Source organism: Trachinotus anak, unplaced genomic scaffold (assembly GCF_046630095.1).
Source record: "Trachinotus anak isolate AG129_WGS33_773 ecotype Australia unplaced genomic scaffold, CSIRO_AGI_Tana_v1 ptg000012l, whole genome shotgun sequence".
In the NCBI taxonomy this organism is placed as follows: domain Eukaryota; kingdom Metazoa; phylum Chordata; class Actinopteri; order Carangiformes; family Carangidae; genus Trachinotus; species Trachinotus anak.
Genome location: NW_027273863.1, coordinates 27,918,267 through 27,942,687, shown reverse-complemented (window position 1 = coordinate 27,942,687; position 24,421 = coordinate 27,918,267). Strand labels below are relative to the sequence as shown.

Genomic DNA, 24,421 nt, shown 5'->3' with positions numbered 1-24,421 from the left:
AGATATTTTACATTGTAAGAAAACAGAACCCCCTGTTCATGAGTTTGGTGATCAAAGGGTAAAAATGTTTGAATGAAGACCTCAAGTACTGCACCAAGTTTTATGTTTGTGATTATTTCCTCAAACACTGACATTGTTTTAATGATATAAATGTTATATCATTCAAAAGCTGAGCGCTTTTAACAAGTTTCTAACATAAAACTGTAAAGTTGATTTGTTAACAGACCTTATTTAAGTGATCAAACCAAAGAGGCAGAGAGAAGAAGAGGAGGTAGAACTTCTTCATAAAAGCTTTTTCTAGTTCTCTTTTATTATGAAAAGGATTTTTGTATTAAAACTGTCAGCCAATCAAACGGCAGCTTCAGACAAAAAAAACAGCAGACAAAACCCCACCATTTATTGTAAAAAAAAAAAAAAAGAAAAAGAAAAAAAGAAGTTTTATTCACATATTTTGGTGTTTGATCTTCAAAGTACTGAAGGACACCCGAACACACCGTCGACCTCTGAAGCATCTTTCTTTCAAGTCATTCCTTTTTTCTGAGGAGAATCCACATTTGATGGATCAAAGGAAAACATAAACCCACATGGACACGCTGAAGTTGGTTTGAGTTTGGTTTGTGATGGTGTGTTGTGTTCAGGAACACCAGTCAGAGGACAAACATCCAGATGTTTCTGCTGTCTGGCTGCAAAAAAGCTGGGTTCATGTCTCAGTTTAAATCTGTTTCCAACCTGCTCATCATTTTACAAAACTCAGTTTCCCTAAACGAAGCAACAAGAGTCTTAAAACTGTGTCAGACCAGGGCCTGCCCAAGTAGACCCCTCACTGCTCCTGCTGCCTGTACAGTTTTTCAAACTGGGACCACTGAGATCCAGTTCTACTGAGGAAGGGCTGCAACCAATTATCATTTTCCTGATTGATCTTTCTACTGATCATTTTCATAATTAACTGATTGATCGTTCAGACTTAAAACATGTCAATAATGGAGAATGTTTGACTGAAAACTTAAAGGATCCACCATCGAATTGCTGCAGCCTCACTGTATGGTCATTGGATTAAACCTCAGTAACTCACAACATGTAAACATAAAGAATTTAGAACTAGATTTTGACACCAGGACCCTCTTCAAGACCAGACCTAAAGATCAGGTAATTAATCTGGACCCATTTTCAGCCCCCTAAGATGTCAGATAATAATGTGTTTTAATTGTTCATATTCACAATAAAAAGTTCATTAAACACAAAACAGCTGATGAACAAAAAAGTAAAACACTACGCTGGTCTGAACTGAATGTGTCACAGTAACATAAAGTCTACAGCAGGGACAAGAACAGACATTTTAAATGTGGTTCAGATCCGTGTAAAAATTCAGTTACTAAATTCTGATTTATTTTACAGTAAGAAAATCTTGAACAAACTGCAGAACTGCAACTAACAATTATTTTTCACCACAGATTGAGCTTTTTTTTTTTTCTCTCTCCAGTGAACGAAGCACTTGGTCTATTAGATGGTGAAAATGTTCATCTCAGTCTCAGTCCATGGCGACTTGCATGTCTTGTCTGACCAATGGTACAAAATCCAAAAATATTCAGTTTAGTGCAACAGAAAACAGATTAAAAACTCAGATTCTGAGAACCTGGAGAATGAAAATAACTGGAAACATTAACCCAACAGAAAAATAGTTAATTATTCACTATTTATTAACTATTAATTTATTTTCTTTTGATTATCTAATTGAGTCAGCTCTAAAATGAACTGAAACTAGCAGCTACCAGGAAGAAACAAAATCAATCTAAAATTTGTTGATTTGGAAAATGATAAGCAGGATTGGAAAATATTTGCGATTTGTATTTGAAACATGAAAAACAGCGGTATGGTCCTTTAACTCTTTTACTGAAACCAACAGAAGAAGAAAAATTTATCCAGAGACAAACACCAATAAAAAACTCTGACAGGTTAGAAAGAGGCCTCTATTCTATGCGGAGTTTGTGTATCTTTCTGTGTGTATATCTGTATATCTGTGTTCTATGCTGACAGGTCGCTGTTCTCAAAGCGTTCTTGGTCATACACCTCTGCCACCACCTTACGTCCTCCAAACCAGCGGTGGTTCAGTGCCTGTATGGCTCGATTCATCTCGGCCGCCTCTGAAAACTCTACAAAGATCTTAACGATGACATCGGCGTCGTCCTCCTCTCCCTGGCGCTCTTGGTAGATGATGACACGCTTCACCTGGCCGAATTTCCCGCACTCCTCTGTGACCTCGCCCTCCAGGTCATCATCGATGTCATCAGGACCGACCATGTTCCTCAGGACCATCACAGTTGACTGATGGGGAAGATTAAGTGTTAGATAAACCATTTTACTGGAGTCCATTTATGTGTCTATGACAAAACTACAATTAAAATGTTTAATTTCAATTTTCATATTACAAGTTGTCAAACCCCAGTAAACCTGCTTAAGTTCACAGTCAAGATCAACAAGTCCACAGTCAAGATCAACAAGTCCACAGTCAGGATCATCAAGTCCACAGTCAGGATCAACAAGTCCACAGTCAGGATCATCAAGTCCACAGTCAGGATCATCAAGTCCACAGTCAGGATCATCAAGTCCACAGTCAGGATCATCAAGTCCCGGCGGCCCGGTAGTCGAGTGGTTACGGCGCGTACCATGTTGAGCGTAAGACGCTCTTGGCAGGCAGTCGCTGGTTCGACTCCTGACCGGAGTCGAACCAACAAGTCCACAGTCAAGGTGAACCCTCCTCCTGGCTGTGAGTATCTTGCTCCTGGGCAGGACTTAAGCCCGTACCTCCTGTTTGCGGAGCAGTTTCCTCATCACCATGTGCCTGGCGCTGCTGCCGCTGATGCTCATGTGCTCCTGCTCACTGAGTGGCTCCATGGCTCCGTCCTGCTGCACATCCTGCTGATGCTCCTCCTCCTCTTTCCTCTTCACCTCAGAGCCAAAAGAGGCTGCCGGTGTTGGAGGTGTGGCCAGTACTGGGTTCACCAGACCCACCTGAGGCAGGCCCGGTCGAGCCGGGGTCACCCCTGAAACAGACAGGAAGCAGGAAGGACAGGACGGTCAGACGGGTGGCGACGGTCTGGCTGCAGGAGCTGCCCCAGGCTTCTGGAGAAGAAGAACCTCCTCCTGGACGTCAGCTTCTCCGCCGGACTGGGACCGACCCCTGGCCTCTTCCACCCACCAGAATATACTCTGTGTGCACTGGTTTACCACGCCTGTACCACCCTCCTCATGAAAACAGGTGGAGTTAAAACTGAAGTGCTCAAACTGACTTTATGCTTCTGTTTTCTATCAGCAGTAAAACCAGGCATTAAACTCCACCCACCTGCAGTACATCACCACCCAACAAGTAGCTGTAAACAAGTGCACTCACAGACTGTGCAGTGTGAAGCATCCTGACTGTGTAACTCCATCTTTTAACTCTCAGCTGCTGAAATTTCTTCCCTGAGTGACCATGTTGAATTTTGAAACTAATACTTACGATCAGTGCAGATATGATCTCAGGAAACAGGAAGCTTTGGACTTTAAGCTAAGAGGATCAGTGGAGGGTAAACAAACCCCACCGACTGAAGTCAAACAGGAACCACCCCCCACCCGCTACTGCTCATGACTGTCTGCAGGTGTGTTGTTCAACAAGACTGAACCTCCATAAATCACATAGGATCTAAGACTCACTGGCCAATAGGAATGAGGGGTTATGTTTAAAAGGGAGGGGCTAGAAACAGTCCTCTTCACTTGGTTGGTCAGTGTGCAGCAAAGGGGAGGGGTTAAGAGGTCACTGTCGGTGCAAATGTTGGGGGTCGAGAGAGGGGGGAAGAGAAGAGAAAAAACAGAGAGAGAGAGAGAAAAAAAGACAATAAAAGAGAAAATCTATTAGTGGAGACGCTTCTGACGAAGCAACACAAACAACAGCTGGGACTAACTACTTCCTGTCTGGAGTCTGTTCATAAAACCATCACGACTGGTCTGACTGATGGAGGCGACGTCTGCTGGATGAAACACTTCTCCCCTCACAACTCAACACCTGCACTGTTTGATTTATATTTTTTGGTATCATCTCATTTACACTAGTTATTACTTGTTTTCAATGGGTTTTAACTTTAGTGTACGAGTTATTACCTTCGCACAAAAGATCCTTATTTGTTCTCATAAGTTATCTTATCACAGTTTACAAGATTCATATCTTGTGTGAACAAGTTATCATCTTGCTGTATTCATCTTGTTTAAAAACTTTCTTTCTTTTCAACAGAAATTTTTATGTCGCTGCAAATTATTGGTCTCACACATTGTTTTCTAGTACAATGTGGTATCTTGTAAAAGTTACCTTGTTCATCCAAGATTAAAAAAATATAGCTTAACATCACAACAAAGTCAAACAAAAAGTGTGTCATGGTAAACATCTGTCCTGAACAGGGCAAAATGTGTCTGCACCACATCTGCAGATATTTACAGCTTGTTGAACGGTTCAGCCTTAAGAGTCACAACCACTACAACTACACAAGTGGAAAATAAAACACAGTCACAAACAATTATTTCCTTTGAAAACTGTCTTAAAGGCGTGTTCTGCTGATAACAGAACATCTAATGAACTTCTTCTGTGTCTGGGTGTGTGGAATGAAGGCAGGTAAGAGTCTACAGGTGTCTAAGACGCTGTGGGAGGGGCTTACAGGATAAACCAGGAGATATGATCCTGTGATGTTGTTGTGATAAATGTGATTGGCTGCACACTGACATTTCAGGCAGGAGACCTTAAATGTGATTGGACAGCAGGACATCCTTGTTAACACAGGGGTAGGCTTTTTCTATGTGTGTGGGCGGTGCTGTAGGTGTTCCTACCTGTGATGACACCTGGAGCCTGGGCGGCCATGACGGCCTGAGGAAGTCCACCCAGCTGCTGAGAGAGGAGTGCCGGTCCAGCCAGAGCTCCAAGCACCGATGCTCCCACTGCCTCCTGTACACACCACAGAATGAAGTATATTCAATAGAAAATATATACACTACTGCACAAAATACATCAGAAATCGATCGAAAATCGATCCAGTACTGCACACTCCTCCCAGAACACTCCCAGAAAATACATCAAATATGGCCAAACTGATACTTCACAGAATACATGTTAAATGCTGTAGAAATAGCTCATCTGTCATCTACAGCACACAGCTGTTTTTCTGTTAGTGTCTCCTCTGACTGGGAGGCGGAGCTTCATTCCGTACCTGAGCCGTGATCTTGGCGGTAGCAGCGGCGGCAGCCACGGCGGCAGCAGCAGGGAGTCCTCCAGGAGTTGTCGGTGTGAGGAGGGGCATGGGTGGAGTCACGGCCTTCCCCACCCGCAGGTACTGACCCCCCAGGTCAAACAGGTTCATGGAGGCCACGGCATCCTGAGCGGACTGAGCCTTCTCGTACTCTGAGACCAGGATAACAAAACCACCAGACAACCGTCAGGTAGAATACAAGTACAACTACAGCCTCACCAGCGCCCCCTGAAGTTATAGTATTCATTGCACAACAGTACTACACTGAGCAGTGCAGGTGTGGTGATTCATGCCTTGCTGCAGGAACCTCTCCATGTAAAACCAAGAGAAGACAGCTGCAGTGAACCTGCACTGACCCTCAGGTTCCCACCAGAGCAGGCTCCTTGTTGTGTCTTCACCTGGTGAGGTTTACTTCACCAGGTGAAGACCTTTGAGTGCAGCAGGAGCAAAACCTGCACCACAGGTCTCTAGATCTTTAGATCGGGGCCTGTTTCTGGACTGGACTGGAGTCTCTGTGTCGCTCTGATCCTAGATTAGACTTGACCACACAAAGAAGTCAGGACTGAATCAGCTGGACGAGTCAGGAACCAGATGAAAGACTATTTTAATTCAACATCCATCTGTCTGTAACTGTCTGTACCTGCCTGTCTGTACCTGTCTATTCTTTTCTATATCTGTCTGTACCTGTCTATACCCATCCTCTGTGTGTCTGTTGTGTGTCGATTGTGTGCATGTTGTGTGTACTGTGTGTCTGTTGTGTGTCTGTTGTGTGTAGTGTGTGCATGTTGTGTGTACTGTGTGTCTGTTGTGTGTCTGTTGTGTGTCTGTTGTGTGTACTGTGTTGCACCCACCGATGAAGCCGTAGCCTTTGTGTCGTCCGGTGGTCGGCTCTCGGGCCAACATGCAGGACTTGATCTTTCCAAAGGCCTCGAAGACGCTCTTGATGTCGTCGTCAGAGAGGTCGGGGTGGACCGACGCTACGTAGATCCTGTTAAAGGCACGAGCTTCCTCCGCCAGCTGGTCGATGATTGGCTGAGCCTGACCAATGTTACTGGGCCTCCCAACCTGCAAGACAAGGAGGAGGGCAAAAAGACAAAGACCTCAAGATTGTCTGAAACATGACGACAGACCGGTCCACAGCTAAGGACCGTACTGGTCTGTGATGTCTGGACCCTGCAGCTGAGGACCTGACAGAGGACAGTCTGGACTCACCTTGATGTTTCTGCCTCCTAAGACGACAGAATTCATCTGTTCCAGAGCCAGCTGAGCCGCCTCGGGCATCTCGTACTCTACGAAGGCGAAACCCTGCAGAGGGACACACTGACGGTTACTCTGGATCAGTGAGTCCTGGTCCATTCGTGTTGCCCTGACAGGACTCAAAGACCCCTCCCTACAGCAAACTGCTGACATCTCCACCCACTCACTTCACTTCACCTGCACATGAACAGGAAGTCATTTATCCTGAAAAACACCTGGAGCATAAACTGAGCTCATCTTTACTGTAAGACACTAAAAGAAGGTCAGGAGGTCCTGGTCCAGTTCTCTTGTCCCTGATCGAGGTCCAGTCTGACCCTTGTACTGACCTACGTGATAGATCTGTATGAAGGTTGTCTCCACTCAGCTCTCACAGGAAACAGGTTCAGAGTCAGAGAGAATCTGCACTGTTCACACCTGTCGGACAGAGGTAACCTCCTGTATCCACACTCATCCTGTATCTGATCCTGACTGAGCCCCAGGAGGGCAGGTCGACATGTCGGCAGGTGTACAGATCAGCAGGTCAGCAGGTCGACAGGTCAGCAGGTCGACAGGTGTACAGATCAGCAGGTCAGCAGGTCGACAGGTCAGCAGGTCGACAGGTGTACAGGTCGACAGGTCAGCAGGTCAGCAGGTTGACAGGTGTGCAGGTCGACAGGTCAGCAGGTCGACAGGTGGACAGGTGTACAGGTGGACAGGTGTACAGGTCGACAGGTCAGCAGGTCAGCAGGTCGACAGGTGTACAGGTCGACAGGTCGACAGGTCAGCAGGTCGACAGGTGGACAGGTGTACAGGTCGACAGGTGTACAGGTCGACAGGTCAGCAGGTCAGCAGGTCGACAGGTCTGCAGGTCTGCAGGTAAGCAGGTCAGTAGGTTGACAGGTCGGCAGGTCTGCCCTGAGCTGCAACACAAACCCACCCCACCCCAGAAGACTGATACACAGGTGAAGAGCTGTGTGTGACCTTGTGTTTCATGGTGACAGAATCCCAGGACATGTCGATGCTTTTGATTGGTCCAAACGGAGCGAAGGCCTGTCTGATGGTGTCCTCCCCAAGCTCGTAGTAGATGGAACCGACGTAAACCCGACACATGATGGCCAGAGCTCTCTGACGCTGTGCCGCCACCTGAGCAGAGAGGAGCACGGTCAGCACCGCACCACAAACACCACAGCTCTGATCAGAGCTGAAAGGAAAAGTTAATGATCAGCTGTCTTAAAGGGCCACTCCACTGTTTTTACAGGTCAAAGGTCAGAGAACAGGTGAAATGTGAACAGTGAGGACTGTACTTACTGACTGCAGAGGAGACAGAGCGTCTCCTAAACCCATCGTCAGGGACGCCATCTGAGACAGAGACAGAGGGCGGAGCTCAGATTACACCCAGGTTACTGTGAAGAAGGTTCAGCCTCCTCATCATCGCTCCGCTCACAGCTGATGTTTTCACCTCCTCATGCTTCATGTCTGTCACAGTTGAATCACATGACCATAGGTGTAGCAGGTGTAACACAGCTCAGGCCACTGCTGGTACACCTGCTACACCTGTTCACCTGTTTCATCTGTTACATCTGCTACATCTGTAACATCTCTTACACCTGTTCACCTGTTACACCTGCTACATCTGCTTCACCTATTACATCTGTTACACCTGTTCACCTGGTACACCTGTTACATGTGTTACACCTGTTACACCTGCTACATCTGTAACATCTCTTACACCTGTTCACCTGTTCACCTGTTACATGTGTTACACCTGTTACACCTGCTACACCTGTTCACCCGTTAACCTGAGACATCTGCTACACCTCTCACACCTGTTACATCTGCTACATCTGTTCACCTGTTACACCTGTTCACCTGTTACATCTGCTACACCTGTTCATCTGTCAAATCTGCTGCACCTCCTACACCTATTACACCTGTTACATCTGCTACACCTGTTAAATCTGCTACACCTCTCACACCTGTTACACCTGTTACATCTGCTATATCTGTTACATCTGCTACACCTGTTCACCTGCTACACCTGTTCACCTGTTACACCTGTTCATCTGTTACATCTGCTACACCTGTTCACCTGTTCACCTGTTACACCTGTTTACCAAATCAGAACATTAACACATGCATGTTTACAGCAAGAGCTACAAACGTGATCACAGCTCTGCTAGACAACAAACCCCTGAGCGTACCTGAGCAACAGGTTTTATCTGAGCAGCAGCTGATACTTTAGCAGGTGCTGTTACCTTAGCAACAGGTGGTGTTGTTACCTGGAGGCTGGTGAGCTGCTGCTGCTGAGCCAGAGTCTGTTTGACCAAAACACTTTTAATGCTCTGCTCCATGGCGTACTTCTTTGCCTGCAGACAGGAAACAGCCAATCACAGTTCAGATCACACACACACACACACACACACACACACACACACACACACACACACACACACACACACACACAGTGCTGAGAACAGAAAAACTTTAAAAATATATATTTTTTAAATCCTCCTATCTCATGTTTCTGCCGCTGCTTCATAATAAAAACATGCTTTCTGTCATGGTTCATATTCTTGGAACCTGCAGGACTTTTATTGTGAAACATCAGACAGAAACAGATGTGTGTATCAGTGTATGTGTGTTTGTGTAACCTTCTGCAGTGCCTCCTGCTGGTTGGGGGTGAGCGGAGGCAGGCCCAGCTTGGTGGTGGTGCTTTGTCCATTCTCCATGATGAGAGCCGGCCCTCCCTGTTAACATCAACATGTGAACAAAACAAACAGACCCTGTGATTCCCCAGCTCTCAGCTTCTGATTGAAACAGTAGGTCGAAACAACTACAGCCAAGTGGAAATGCACTGTTAGTTTTTATTTCAACAAATTAAAAATTAAATTGTAATTACTAACTCAGGTCTTAATGACCCCCCCTCCCCCCAACTCCCACTTATTAATCTGCTAACAAATTTGTTGATTCATTGATTAAAATACCACAGAGATTGCCTTCACAGTCACATTTGACAAAGAAACACAACAAATCTTCACACTGAACATGTTTTAACCAGCATATATAAAAGTGGTGGATTTTTCTATGGTGTTTGATGTGACGTGTGCAGACTGGGCTGTTTATACTGACAGAGTAAATCTGATGAAAGAAATTAACCATACTTCACCAGAGTGTTTGATGAAAAAAAAAAACATGTTTTCATCAGTGATTAACTGTTACTGTATGTCCTGTACCTTGGAGAGCTTAGAGTTCCCTATTTTCCCAATAGGACACTTCGCTCTCTAAATGCAGGTCAACTTGTGGTTCCCAGAGTTAGTAAGAGCAGAATGGGGGGCAGAGCCTTCAGCTATCAGGCTCCTCTCCTGTGGAACCAGCTCCCAGTGTGGGTTCGGGAGGCAGACCCCCTCTCTACCTTTAAGATCAAGCTTAAAACTGTCCTGTTTAGTAAAGCTTATAGTTAGGGCTGGCTCGGGTATGTCCTGACCCATCCCTTAGTTATGATGCTATAGAGCTAGACTGCTGGGGGATTCCCATGATGCACTGGGCTCTCTCTCTCTCTCTCTCTCTCTCGACTTCATGCCATTAACTTTGTATTTTTTTCTCTCCCCCATACTTTGTGCTTCTCCTCTCTCTCCCTCTCTCTGTCCTCATTCTGCAGGTATCTCTGCCTCTGGAGCAGCAGGATCCAGATCCACCACTACTCATCTTTACTATTAACCACTGTTATCTGTCATTATTATTGATAACACCATTACCTATACAGCTGTTCCTGGTCTCTCTCTCTCTCTCTCTCTCTTCTCTCCCCTCTCCTCCCCCTCCCCCTCTTTCTATCTTCTCCTAAACCCAACCGGTCGAGACAGACCCCCCCCCACCCTGAGCCCGGTTCTGTTGGAGGTTTCTTCCTGTTAAAGGGAGTTTTTCCTCCCCCCTGTCACCAAGCGCTGCTCTTTGTGGGAACTGTTGGGTTTTTCTCTGTAACAAAGTAAGGTCTTGACCTGACCCTGTAAAGAGCCTTGAGATAATGTAGATTATGATTTGGCGCTATACAAATAAAATTGAATACTAATACACATAGTGAGAGTACTAATACACACTGTGAAGGTACTAATACATATGTACCATCAGCACAGTGTACTGACAGTATTAAATATAAAATTACTCAGTGAAAGATCCCTGTGAGTGTTTTATTATTGCCATTATTAATTAATCTACTGATTATTTTCTGTTAATTGATTGTTTGGTGTTTGGTTTCAAAATAAGTTGAAATTAATTTAAATGTAAATAATCAGAAGGAAAAGAAGCTGGAACATGAAAATGGCCTCAGCCATGGTCACAGCAGCTCCCAGCTCATTTCCTGTCACTTCACTCAGTGACTCTTTTTGTTTCTAAACAAAACATCACATGTTGTAAACTCTTCATATGTTCCGTTTGTAAACATCTGGATCTGTACAATACTTCCTCTGATGCACTGCAGTACAAGTCTACAGTCGCATGAAAAGCAAAAACTCATAAATATACTTCCACCTCTTGGTCTGTGACGTCACGTCGCTCATCTGTGATGTCGTCAGATAACAACATCATCTGAGGTATCAATTTCAGATCCGTGTATTGATCATTACATTATCAATCTAACGGTCTCACAGATCGTCACCTGTCCAGGTGTTCTGCTTGTAGACGGTCATGTAGTTCCAGTTTGTTCGTTTTGCACCAGCTACAAGAGCTGGTGCTCTGCTGTTAGCCTAGCTTAGCTCCTCCACCTCTGCTGCGTTTACCGATCTGTTATAATTGATAAACTTTAGACACGATCGGTTAATCGGAGTGATTAATTTTAGACTTTGTGTTTGCACTTTAACAATAAAAACTGATTTGGTTTAATGTCAGTCCGGTTCCTCCTGTTAGCATTAGCTCAGTATTAGCTTAGCATGCGTCCCTCAGCGCAGACTAACAGGTAATAATCGCACTTACTGCAGAAACTGCCGCCGCCATACAGCCCAGCTGCAGCTCTCCGAGCTCCTTCTCTCAGGTTCGATCCAAATCAATAATCAATTATTTCTGATGTTTGAGCCCGTTTGAGCAGCGGAAACACCGCGGCCATTTTCACGGCACTTCCTCTGAGGATTGTTTCAAAATAAAAGACCCGTCTTGTTCTCTTGGAGAATGGTGTATCTATGTATTTATTTAGATTTCACTTCATATTTATTTGTTTTATTTCTTATATTTTATCACTTTGTCACTTTAACAATTTATTCATTATGTTTTGATTTAATGGTCCATTTTAAATTTTAAATTAAATTAATAGAATTATATCTTGTATCTATATTTGATTTGTTGTTGACCATGTAAAGTCCGTATGAATGAACATATACAAGATCAAAGTTGAATTAAAACTGATCACTTTGTGTTTGTAAACTGATCCAACTGAAATCTTTTTATCTTTATTATTATTATCATTATTATGGGACATCCACAGGTTTAATAAACTTATAAACACTCAGTGTTTTTTAATCCTTTAATGATTGATCAATCGATTACTGATTATTAAAGTTCCTAACAGTTTTTCTGTCTTTATTAAAATTACTGAAACATCACACATTTACACGTTATTATAATTTCACATCATATTACAGACACTCAGTAGCAGGTTAGCATCAGCTGTACACAGTATGCAGCATGGTAGCATAACTGATCAATAACTAATTAATATCTGATCAGCACAGACTGCAGCTCTTCACTGCTCACACAGAATCAAAGCTGGATGATGGTGGAGATACAGCGTTCTCTCTAAAGAAACCCAAGAGTCTCCAGGTCTTCTATCATTCAGCTCTGGTCGATAATCAAAGAGAATGTCATCAGTATAGTCAGGATCAATAACTATTGATAAGTAAATGAACCTGATACAGAGTCATTTTTTTCTTTTCACTGCTTTGTTTCAGATGTTTAAATAAGTTAATCATCATTTTCTTAAACAGCACAACCTCAGCTGCAGTGTTCTTCCATCAGGTTGTTCTTCTGAGACCTCAGGTTCTCCAAACCCAATAACTTAAGGGTCCAGGGTTCCTGACTTTTTGTTCCATTCAACTGTAGCACTCTGTATTGTTGTTATGTTTGTCAGAGGCTGGAACTGGAGAACAAAGTGAAACAGTTCAGGCAGAGACAAGGAACCAGGTTCTGTAGAGTCCAGATTGAGAACCTGAAGCAGAAATTCTACATATACACAAACACTGTCGAAGGGGTCTACAGGTCAGAGCTGAACTAAATGTTTCTCAAGGATGTTAAATGTAGAACCCTGTAATCGAGAAAGGTTTCTAAAGCAGAGATCTCAGTGCACTGGTTCCACAAGGGGAAGGTTCTAGAACAACCAGGAGAAAGGTGTAGTGGTTCAAGGTGAGAGACGGTTGTTGTATCCAGTGAGTTGTAGTTTGGGTTGGTGGTAGGGCCCAGACCTCCAACAGGGTGAAGAACTGGTCACTGGCGCAGAACGCCAGAGAGTTCTTATTGAGTTCTTGATGTTTATTATTCTGGAAGTCAGTGAGAGGCTTCAGAACCTGGAAAGAGGTGAGTGTAGGACACCACAAAAAACAGGTTCTAGACATGTGAGGGGTTGGGTCATAGCTTAGGTTGGTGATAGAACCCAGACATCCAACTGAACATTTAGGAATTTTATAAGTTTGGTAGACCTCCATAGCAAAAGGTTCTACGAAGACAGCTCTTGATGTCAGTGAGGAGGGAAGGTTCTAGACCTCATCAATGATTGTGTTCAATGATATTTTATAGATGTGAGAGTGATGGGTCAGTGTTTGTGTTGGTGGTAGAACCCAGACATCCATCAAAAGGTTCTAAAAGGGCATTCCTCCAGAGATCTGGCGGGCCACCTGCTCATCCTGGCTCTCCTCCTTGTCCTTCCTCTCCTGGTTCCAGTCTTTTAGACCCTCTGGCAGGGTCGTGTCTTCGTCCTCGCCTCCGGTTCCCTCCACAAACTCTTCGTATGTCGACTTCTCTGCAAACGGACGTTTTCCCAGCAGCTCCACCATGTCGCTCTTATCCAGAACCTCCTTCTCCAGCAGCCGCAGCGCCACCTAGAGAACACCACAGGAACACAAAGGCCAGGGTCAAAACTGTGGATTGAGCTGTATGTGTTTGTGTGATTATTGTAGATTTCAAAGCTGTTGTTCTATAAGAACAGATCCAACTTCATGAGGAAACCTTTTTTTAGAACAAAGTGGACACCAGATTGAGAACACTCTAAAAACTTGTAAAACTTGTGTGTTCTGTGAAAGGTCTAGAACCTTGTATTAGATCAAAGGTTTTAACATCAGACCAGGTCTCAGCACAGGAATCTTCAAGAACTCAATGTTCTATGTTGGGGTTCTAGTTGATGAGAAACATATTTGTTGTTACAGGTGAATGTTTTGAACGTTTGTAGAAATACACCCCTGCTTGTCCAGGAGATGGTTCTAGAAGAGCATTCCACCAGATTTCAGGGTTGTGTAAATCCTCATCTCATTTCCTGTATGTGTACTTACAACCCATTTCATCTGGAGTTCCACAATCATCTCCACCTGAGAGGTCTAGAACAAAGAACGTGTTGAGGACCTGTGAGGTTCTTAAAGACAACCTAGAACAGACCAGTGTAGGTGGTCGGTACCTTCTCAACCTCTGCTTTCTTGTTGTTCAGCAGCTGTTGGGTTCTCTGGTATGCCTCGCTGATGAGGGTTCTGACCTCGGTGTCGATGAGACGAGCTGTAGCTTCACTGTAAGGTTTCTCCAGAACCATCTCACCCTGCCGGGGGAGGTCGAAGGAAACCTGACCTACCTTCGCATTCATCCCAAACTGGACAATCTGCAGCAGAACACAGAACCCAGGAGATCAGACTGGCAGGAACACAACACACACAAACTCCTGAATCACTTTTTCCTTTGGTGCTTTACTTCATGTTAAGTTCACCGCCTAGATGTGGGACAGTGGAAACCGCCTGTTTTTCTCATGGTTACAGTGATCCATGGATACATGGATCCAGAGCCTGAAACGACCCTCATGTGTTTCACTGACCAGGACAAGATGTTCTCCACTCTAATGCAGTGGTAAGAACATTCACCTCATGGTGGACTTCAGCTTCTCCACCTGCAACAGCAACCATTGATCTTTCTGCCACTGACGGCGAACAGACCTCATCTTCTTCTACCTGCCCAGACTCAAATGGACCCTGGCTCCCAACCTCTCATCCCCGGCTCCCATACCGGACTTCCTCAGTACTCAAGGATTTTTGGAGGCTGGTGTTGAGTGGTGTCTAAATCTGTCTTCGTTAAACCAGGAGGAATCTGATCTATTGCAGGTCCCCATGTCTGTTGAGGAGATGACTGAGTGTTCTTCTTAAACTAGAATCACCTCCTCCACTCAGACTAGTTTCACATCCTGTTTATCCAGAGTCAGATACAATATCAACTATTTGCGTGAAATTTGTCATTATTACTGTGAAGAGAAGACGACCTGATCAGCAGTGATCGGCTGTGATCATATGATCGGCTCCTGTCTGCAGTGTATCATGATGTCTCTGTTTCACTGTGATACTGAGGGAAACTTATAAACAGGAGGATTCTCAGTAAAGTTCTGCAGCCTCTGTTTCTCTGGAGCTTTATTCTGTAGGGACATCAAAGATGACATCATCAGGAAGTGATGTCACACTGAACCAGATCAACATGTGGTTCAGGTCTGATGGTTCAGGTCTGACTAAGGACTCGGACTCCTCTGACCTAAGTGAACTCTGACCTGTGCGTAGGCGCTCTGGGTGACCTTTCGGAGGTCATCCTGAGCTCCGGTGGTGATCCGTCCGAAGAAGATCTCCTCGGAGACTCGTCCTCCCAGAGTCATACACATCCGGTCCAGCAGCTGCTCTTTGGTGTACAGGTACTGCTCTTTGGGCAGGTACTGAGCGTAACCCAGACCCTTCCCTCTGGGGATGATGGACACCTGTACAGGTAACGACAAGAACACAACTTCATTGAAACACATGATCATCAATCTGCTGCTGAGTCTGGTGAGCTCAGTTCACAAAGACACAACACAGCACAGTCCTGCATTACAGCTGTTCACAGTGATGTCACAGTGATGTCACACTGGGTCCAAACTAAACTGGTGCAGCAGCAGAAGTTAAACCTTTGACATGAAGAATCAGACACTTTGTAAAATGTTAAATTATTAATCCAGACCTGATACCGACCAAATCTGATACTGACCAAACCTGATACCGACCCAGATCTGATACTGACCCAGACCTGATACTGACCCAGACCTGACACTGACCAAATCTGATACCGACCAGACCTGATACCGACCCAGACCTGATACCGACCCAGACCTGATACCGACCCAGACCTGATACCGACCCAGACCTGATACCGACCCAGATCTGATACTGACCAGACCTGATACTGACCAGACCGAGGACCACCTCCTCCTTCCTCCTCTTCCTGATTAATGACCAGACATCATAATGTCACAATGAAGTTGACCTTTGACCTCTGGGATCATCACTTAATTTTATCACCACAGACCTCAGAGTTAACTTCTGTTTTTGGCAGGAAAACAGAGCATCAGGTGAGTGTGGTGCAGACAGGTGAGTGCGGTGCACACAGGTGAGTGTGAACAGTTTATCAATAAAACAGTAAGTGTGACCTTTAGTAGAGGGTCAGCGTGCTCCAGAAACCATCCAGCAACAGCGTGACCGGCTTCATGATACGCCACCGTCTTCTTCTCCTCTGGCTGCAGGACCTGAGTCTTCTTCTCCAGACCTCAAGGGACCAGTGAGAGGATTTATTGATTGATTTATTGATCACAGTTCTCAATCACAATTTTAACACATCTTCAGTCACAGACCAACAGTTCACACTGGATCATACTCTGGTTCTGGGTGGTTCAGGTCTCAGTCGGGTCCAGTCTAGTCTGGTCTTGGTCTTGGTCTAGTCTAGTCTAGGTCCTGGTCTTGGTCCTGGTCTGGGTCTTGGTCTTGGTCTTGGTCTTGGTCTGGTCTGGTCTGGTCTGGTCTCGGTCTACGTCTTGGTCTTGGTCTAGTCTGGTCTTGGTCTTGGTCCTGGTCTTGGTCCTGGTCTTGGTCCTGGTCTTGGTCCTGGTCTTGGTCCTGGTCTTGGTTTTGGTCTGGACTCACCTCCAATGACCCTCTCGATGGCCTGTTCGAAGTGTTTCTGTGTGATGGCGTCTGAGAGGTGGCGAGCGGCGATCAGAGCTGCCTCGTTACAGACGTTAGCGATGTCGGCGCCTGACAGACAGAGAACAGGGAAGAATCAGCCACAGCTTCTCACTGATGAAGGAGAAGAGGAACCAGGTGTTTACCTGAGAATCCAGGTGTGAGGGCGGCCATCTTCTTAGCCAGGGCGTCTTTGTCTATGTCGGCCTCAAGCTTCAGAGGACGCAGGTGGACTTTAAAGATGGAGGCTCGACCTTTAATATCAGGAGGACCTGAGACACCAGGACAAGGACAGGTAACCTACATGATTATTAAACCAGAACCAGAACCAGACCAAACCAGACCAAGATCTCGACCCACCAAACTCCCTCTGACCTCATATCTCAGACGTCAGAACCTTCAGCCAATCAATCTGCTATAAAAGAAAATATCTATCAGGTGTATTGATTGGTTGATTGGTTTCAACCTCACAGTCTCTGTTCAGGTCTCAAAACCAGATTCTGTCCCTGTTGAAGACCAGGACCCTGGAGGGTGGAGGACCTGACAGAGCTGATGTTTTACTGCACTGGATCTGATTAAGTAAACAGTAATGATATGGAGTAAACCTGGAGGTCAGGGCCCCTGGAGGCCTGGGGCCCTTGGGCACTGTGCCCGATTGGTGAATCTCAGAAACTGCTTTGAGCCTTCAAGATGAGTAGTCCATGAGGACATGCAGAAGAAACAATCAATTAAAACAATCAATAATTAACAATTTTTTGTGTTGACATTATCAGGTGTTACATCATGATTAAACTTCATCATCGTCATCATCATCATCATCATCATCATCATCATTTACATTTTCTCTACAGAAGCTGAGACTTAATCAACATCACCAATGTTTGATCAGTGATGTCATGTTATTAAAACCTGGTGACCTTTGGCCTCTAATCATCCTATAAAAAGAAGTAGTTTCATAATAGATAGTGAGATGATGCTCTCTGAGACAACCTGATAATTAGCTGTAGCCCTTCGTTAATCTCTGACAGTTTCTCACCGATGTAGATCTGTCTGTCGAAGCGTCCTGGTCTCATCAGAGCCGGGTCCAGGATGTCTGGTCTGTTGGTTCCTGCCAGAACAACAACGTTGGTTGCTGTGTTGAAGCCTAAAAAACAGGAGGGGAGTGAGACCTCTGGCTTCCTGTCAGTTCACTCTTTGACTGTGAGTCTAGTTTTTTAGACTGACTCTGTTCCACAGGTGCTAATGATGAGATCATGAAGGAGCTGTTTGTCAGTTTTCTCTGATCCTGCTTTCTTCACAGGAGCAGGTGGTGGTGATGTCACCTGACAATAGCTTCAGCCATCTTTGTCTTTATAATCCCAGAGGTCACAACCCATCCTCTGAGCAGCTACATCTTCAGGACGACTGGAGGCTGCAGTGAGGCTAGCTGTTAGCATGCTAACTTCAGTACAAGAACAGTTAGCGTTGTTCACACTGGTGTTTGTCTCCACCTCTGGAGACAGATGTTGGTGAGTAAAGGATGAAGTTTGATCCTGAACTCAACGTTTCCTCTGGACTGGTGAGTGAACAGCTGCTAATGCTAACGTTAGCTATGTAGCTGTAGCAGAAACAGCTCCTGTACAGAGTCTCAGGTAAAGACTGTGACACTGAGGCATCTGTAATGGATCATCTGCAGCGTTCCTCCCATGATGCTATGGAACTCGAGCCGTTTCTCAGTCTGCGTTCTCTGTTCTTGTGAAATATCATCAGTCACAGCCCAAGTACTGTTCCAACTCACAGTCCACATCTACCCAAGTACAGATCAAGATATCACTTCATGAAGTTCTGAAATTTTTTTCAGGCCAGACAGTGACCATCTAGTTTCTGAATGTGTCAGTTTATCTGAATAACGTCTGTTTGGAAAGTTGGTCGGGTGTTTTCGGGGATGTGAGGACCGCCCTGCCGGGTGAGCTCGGCGGTCATGTCAGCAGCTCGCTGCCCAGCTCCTGAGGTCACTGGCCGGTCGGTGTGCGCTGTAATCCCGGTATAAATGTTATCTCTGCAGCCCTTTGGCATTTTACTGGCGGCTCTATGTCTGTAGCGTTTAGTATATGATAAAATTGTCCCTCTAGAAGATGAAATTTGGTCTCTGAGTTGAAATATAATATTTGTTGCTGCTGGTTAATCTAAGAAGATGAAACTATAAATATGTGTTTTCCTGGACAGTTTAACCTCTTGCATGTACAAATATATTTGTATATTAAACTGTGTAAGATTTTTAAAATATTTATTCCTATGGGATATGAAAAGTGTATATTTTAATACACTGTCAATTCTGTTTTTCCACTTGTTTGTGGAGTTCTGAATTTAGACGCTTTTCTCACAGTTTAATCAGGTACAGGTGTGTTGAAGTGTAATCTGAGCTGAGCTGAGCTGCTGACATTAGGAAGAACACTGCTGTTCCAGTTGTAAATAGTCCTCCTGAGCTGAATGTCTGAGCTGAACTTGTGAAGTTCAAACTCTTGAGAACGCGAGTCTGGACTTAGCATACTGTTTTGAGAAATGGCTTTGGACTCATGAATTTGTCTCAACATGTTTTAATTACGTGTGTTATTTCCCATGATTCCCCTCACCCACCATCCATCTCCACCAGCAGCTGGTTCAGCGTGTTCTCCTGCTCGCTCTGTCCGCCAAAGTTTCCTCGTCCTCGTTTTCGTCCTACGGCATCGATCTCGTCAATGAAGAGGATGCAGGGAGCGTTCTTCCTCGCCATGACGAACAGATCTCTCACCTGCACAGGAAGTGACATCAGGAGGAGTCTAAGGTTTGAGACATTCACCATTTCAGACAATGGACCTGGACAGGACTGAGAACAGTGTCATCTATCTCTGCTGATGAAACCTCATTATTTATTATTCATCACGTACAGGCATGAACATCAGCTGTGGAGGTCAAAGGTCAACCCACTGCTGCTGTGATGGACAGATTTCAATTCTCTGAAACGTTTAAAGAGGTGGAGCCTAACAGAGACGCATCAGGACACTGATCACTGATCAGCTGTCTGCTGCTTTATGTTTGTTCATGTCAACATGTGTCACTTGTTTCTTTCCTGTGTGACAGTTAAAGTCACTGAGTGAACACTGACCTGGAGTCTGATGCTTTTTAAAACAAACTCAAAGGTGGCGCAGTGTTCCTCACCCTGGCTGGGCCGACGCCCACGAACATCTCCAGGAACTCAGAGCCGTTGACGGTGATGAACGGAACGTTGGCCTCGCCAGCCGTCGCCTTGGCCAGAAGAGTTTTTCCTGTTCCTGGAGGACCCGTCAAGATGGCTCCCTACAAACACAACAAACATCACTTAGGACAAAAACCCTGCTGGACTCAAGGTGACCACATGGGAAAAGGTTTCCTGACAATCAGTCTGGAGGAGTTCTTGCTGATGTCAGGTCCATAACCTCACCTTGGGGATCTTGGCGCCCAGGTCCTGGTACTGTTTGGGGTTCTTCAGGAAGTTGACGAACTCCATGATCTCCAGTTTCGCCTCCTCGCAGCCCGCCACGTCTTTGAACTTCACATCAATCTCATCTTTCAGGATCTTTGCTGTCGTCTCGCTGACGCTGAACAGTCCGCCCATCCCCCGGCCGGGACGCCCCGCCCCCGCCGGACCCCGCCGCAGCATGAACAGCAGGAAGCCAATGATGAGCACAGTGGGGAGCATGCTCAGTAGAAAAGTGCTGGACAGGAAGGATAAACTTAGGTCAGACGCAGGTACAGAGCAGAAGTGTGTGATGCTGAGACGGCACCTCACCCGTCGCTCTCAGTGGAGTAAACCACCGGCAGTCTGTTCTCCCCCTCGATGCCGAGCTCGTACTGAGCCGTCTCCAGGTTCCTCTCAAACGTGTCCACACTGCCGATGTTGAACCAGATGTACTGCTGAGAGACCCACAGAGAAGCTTCCTGTCTGTCATCCAGGTGACGTGACACCTGTTTGACCTCAGTTTGTCTGAAGTTAGTCAGGTGACATGTTCATGTCCACCTCTGGTCAAACACTTTGAAACCTGTCAACGCTCCCAGAACATCTCCACAGTTTCAGATCTCACCATCTGGACCTGAATCTGAGTCTGAGTCCTGCGGCCTGAGCGGAGCAGACCCCAGACCGAGGCGTGTCAGCTGGTTACTGCTGGACACTGGTCAGAGTGGCTGAACGGATGTGAGCTGTCTCAGCCTCTGGAGGGAAACACTTTGGTCGAACTGTCTGTGGTCTGAGGAGGAGTTTCACTTCAACAATCTTTACTGAGGTCTGACAGTGAATGTGTTGGACTCTGACATCAGTCATCAAACCACTGCTTAAAGAAACTCAGGAAGCTGATGTTAGAAATCCATAACGTATTCTGACAACATTTCACACATTAAATACATGAAGATGTAAACTGAACTCCACAAGTAAAAGGCTCAGCCTCTCCTAACTCACCCCGTCCACCGGCGTCTTCCCAGCAGAGAAAACCACTTTGACATAGCGCTTGTTGACGACCTCTAACCGGTCCACCTGTGAGTGAAACAGCAGTTTTGTAACTGAGTCAGTGATACACAGAGGACAGAGGAGAGCAGGTGAACAACAGCCGCTCTGCTGATCCCAGGTTCAGACAGATAAACCTGTGTCTGTCTCTCCTCACTGTGTCATACTCTGGAGGAATCATGTTGTCAATCAAGTCAGTTAAGACTCTAACATGTTAAACCCCTAACATGTTAGAGTGATGACATCAGATCATCAGGTGTTCTCCTCACCACTCCTTTGGACAGGTAGTTGTTGATAAAGTCTTTCCAGGTGACCTCTCGGCCTCCATCCCTGAAGTAGAAGTAAGTGACTGCGGTCCAGAACGCTGCTCCATACAGGAAGTACATCCGAAACTCTGTATCGTCCCAGGGGATGTCACCCTGAAACCAACGCAACATGAGATCAGAGCCACAGCGAAGAGAACACACACCTGTCTGACCAGGTGAGCACAGGTACCAGCTGAATAACACCTTTAAAGGCAACATCTGTCAGACTAGAAGAAAAGCAGCTGGACTCCTCACATACTGACCTTCTGCAGACGGCTGTACCACTTTGACTCCTCCTTACGACCTCCTCTTTTCCCTCCTCCTCCACCTGCTGCTCCTCCTCCTCCTCCCCCCCCTCCTCCCCCTCCTGACCTCGCAGAGGCTCTCTGAGCATTGGCAGGTTTAGTTTCTGGGAACCGAACAAACAATAGCCATTAATAGTGAAGTGTGTAGAGACTAGACTTCAGTTTACATCATCATCAGCATCAGCATCATTAACACAACTCAGAACCTAAACTGGCTCATGTTGTGTATTTCATTTTTCATACTGTCTGTAAAATACTAGAACACAAACTGGATTTACCATGCACAGACAACACTGTACAATCATGAGCCATGACGACACCAACTGACAACAGAGTAGAATTAACTGACAGTAGGCGACAGTAACTGACAGTAACTGACAGTAGGCGACAGTAACTGGCAGTAACTGACAGTAGGCGACAGTAACTGACAGTAACTGACAGTAACTGACAGTAACTGACAGTAGGCGACAGTAGGCGACAGTAACTGACAGTAACTGACAGTAGGCGACAGTAACTGACAGTAACTGACAGTAACTGACAGTAGGCGACAGTAGGCGACAGTAACTGACAGTAACTGACAGTAGGCGACAGTAACTGACAGTAACTGACAGTAACTGACAGTAACTGACAGTAGGCGACAGTAACTGACAGTAACTGACAGTAACTGACAGTAACTGACAGTAGGCGACAGTAACTGACAGTAGGCGACAGTAACTGACAGTAACTGACAGTAACTGACAGTAGGCGACAGTAGGCGACAGTAACTGACAGTAACTGACAGTAGGCGACAGTAACTGACAGTAACTGACAGTAACTGACAGTAACTGACAGTAGGCGACAGTAACTGACAGTAACTGACAGTAGGCGACAGTAACTGACAGTAACTGACAGTAACTGACAGTAACTGACAGTAACTGACAGTAGGCGACAGTAACTGACAGTAACTGACAGTAACTGACAGTAACTGACAGTAACTGACAGTAGGCGACAGTAACTGACAGTAACTGACAGTAACTGACAGTAACTGACAGTAGGCGACACCAGGTGTCAGCAGGTTTCTACCTTTATTTGCCGGTTCAGCCTCTGAGTTTTTTGCAGGCTTCTGAGTGTCTGGAAAATATTTCTCAAAACCTAAAGAAAGACAAACAGATGTATGAACCTCTGGACTTGTGAGGATCCTGAAACTAAATGTTTAACCCCAACACCCCCCAAACTGAACCTAAACCTGAGTCTAACCCCAAAACCAGGTCTGCAGGAATGCGAGAACTGGAAAAAAAATTTCCCACATCGCAAACATATCCCCAGTTTAAAATCCTCACTCCAGAGGTCTGAAACCAGTCCTCACAATGATATATTTCACAGAGCACACACAGTTTCGTACCTTTGGGTGGTCTGGAGCTCAGCCTCCTGTAGGCTCCCAGCAGGTCACTCAACAGCCTCCGCCCACTTCCTACCTGTCCAGCCATAGTGGAACACATCACCTGAACACACATGGCCAAAGTCACATAACAACAACAACACAAAGTTCACCTGGATTTGACACTCATAAGGCTTTCTTCAAATGTTCATGAAGTTTTATTTTTTATTGCATCACAATAATTAAACAGCAGTTGTGGCAAAGACAGCCTGCTGACTCGGCTCTTGTGACCCGCTTCAGCAGATATCACCGCTTGTAAACACAAACGGTCCTTCTGTTCTTGATGGATGCATTTCGCCTCCTGCAGATTGAACACGGGAGCAGCTGTAACTGAAGCAGCTGCTGTTCAGTCTGATTCAGGTTGAAACCGACTCCACCGCTGTCGAGTCTCCGGGATGAAAGGACCCAGACCCTGGGACGGTTTACCTGAGGTAAGGTAACGTTTACCCGCCTTTATCCCACCGCAACAGCCCTGACTGTAACACAGCACTTTACTGTGTGGTATTTGTGCTTTTACCCAAGTACTTCTCCCCCGCTGCAGTCTGTACATGAGTCAATGACAACCACAGCCCTGAACTGTCACACAGGTAAATCTATCTGACGTAACACAGGTAACTCGTATCTGTTAGTCACCCTGCGGGTCAGTGTTGCCTGACAGCCGGTCAGCGGGGTCACTGTTCGGGCTTGTTTTGGCCGCTTTCCCGGTTAGCACGGTTAGCATGTTAGCATGTTTCCACCTACCAGCCTGGCCGGAGCGTTGGAGGGCAGCAGCAGCCGGAACATGTTCCTGCAGCCCGCGGACAGCTGCAGGTAGCGGTGGGCCATCCTCGCCCCGGTAACACACCGACACTGACCGGCAGGACAACAACAACGGCCTTTAAACACAACTCAAGTTCAGTGTTTCTGTTCTGTAATCACACCGCTCCGCCATCTTTAGCGTTCCCTGCTTCTTCGCGGAGTTTCAGATGTTTGTGGGGGTGACAGCGCCCCCCACCGGGCCCGCAGAGACCAGTCTCATCGGTCCAACGGCTGTAAAACACAGCACCGAGGTCTTATTTTAATGTGGAGTTAAATTAACTCATGCTCCTACTCTCTCTCTCACACATATACATATATAGAAAACGTTTTTAGTCATCTTGAATAAAAGGTTCTTACAATGACCCGTCTGCGGGTGTAAATGTTAATAACTGTCCT

At 45.7% G+C, this 24,421-nt stretch overlaps 2 protein-coding genes and 1 long non-coding RNA gene across 6 annotated transcripts; all 3 read right to left on the bottom strand.

Annotated features, from left to right (window-relative positions):
• Nucleotides 1-285: 285 nt before the first annotated feature.
• Nucleotides 286-11,628, bottom strand: puf60a (poly-U binding splicing factor a). Of its 3 annotated transcripts, XM_071491139.1 has the most exons (11): nt 11,469-11,628; nt 9,155-9,250; nt 8,783-8,869; nt 7,812-7,862; nt 7,485-7,646; nt 6,480-6,572; nt 6,119-6,332; nt 5,229-5,419; nt 4,852-4,966; nt 2,803-3,041; nt 286-2,322 (listed from the first exon to the last, which is right to left on the bottom strand). In XM_071491139.1, exons 1-11 carry the CDS (start codon nt 11,487-11,489, stop codon nt 2,023-2,025), a joined length of 1,569 nt encoding a protein of 522 aa, XP_071347240.1. In that variant the 5' UTR covers nt 11,490-11,628; the 3' UTR covers nt 286-2,022. The 3 variants fall into 3 exon arrangements, with proteins under 3 accessions (XP_071347240.1, XP_071347241.1, XP_071347242.1); XM_071491140.1 differs by lacking the exons at nt 9,155-9,250; nt 11,469-11,628 and having other exon boundaries at nt 7,812-7,979; nt 8,783-8,868; XM_071491141.1 differs by lacking the exons at nt 8,783-8,869; nt 9,155-9,250; nt 11,469-11,628 and having other exon boundaries at nt 7,485-7,704; nt 7,812-7,861.
• Nucleotides 7,998-8,759, bottom strand: LOC139628931 (uncharacterized). The gene is made up of 4 exons (XR_011692882.1): nt 8,601-8,759; nt 8,435-8,532; nt 8,251-8,355; nt 7,998-8,171 (listed from the first exon to the last, which is right to left on the bottom strand). It is a non-coding gene; the product is annotated as an uncharacterized lncRNA (long non-coding RNA).
• Nucleotides 11,629-11,998: 370 nt separating the features above from the next.
• Nucleotides 11,999-24,245, bottom strand: afg3l2 (AFG3-like AAA ATPase 2). 2 transcript variants are annotated; one of them, XM_071491128.1, is made up of 17 exons: nt 23,969-24,245; nt 23,192-23,291; nt 22,873-22,941; nt 21,769-21,914; nt 21,470-21,619; nt 21,156-21,230; nt 20,493-20,614; nt 20,145-20,418; nt 19,883-20,020; nt 19,322-19,475; nt 17,742-17,849; nt 16,852-16,977; nt 16,667-16,777; nt 16,177-16,292; nt 15,271-15,471; nt 14,149-14,343; nt 11,999-13,579 (listed from the first exon to the last, which is right to left on the bottom strand). In XM_071491128.1, the coding sequence occupies exons 1-17, from the start codon at nt 24,050-24,052 to the stop codon at nt 13,340-13,342; spliced, it is 2,409 nt and encodes an 802-aa protein (XP_071347229.1). In that variant the 5' UTR covers nt 24,053-24,245; the 3' UTR covers nt 11,999-13,339. The 2 variants fall into 2 exon arrangements, with proteins under 2 accessions (XP_071347229.1, XP_071347228.1); XM_071491127.1 differs by having other exon boundaries at nt 20,493-20,617; nt 23,969-24,237.
• Between the last annotated feature and the right edge of the window lie 176 nt (nt 24,246-24,421).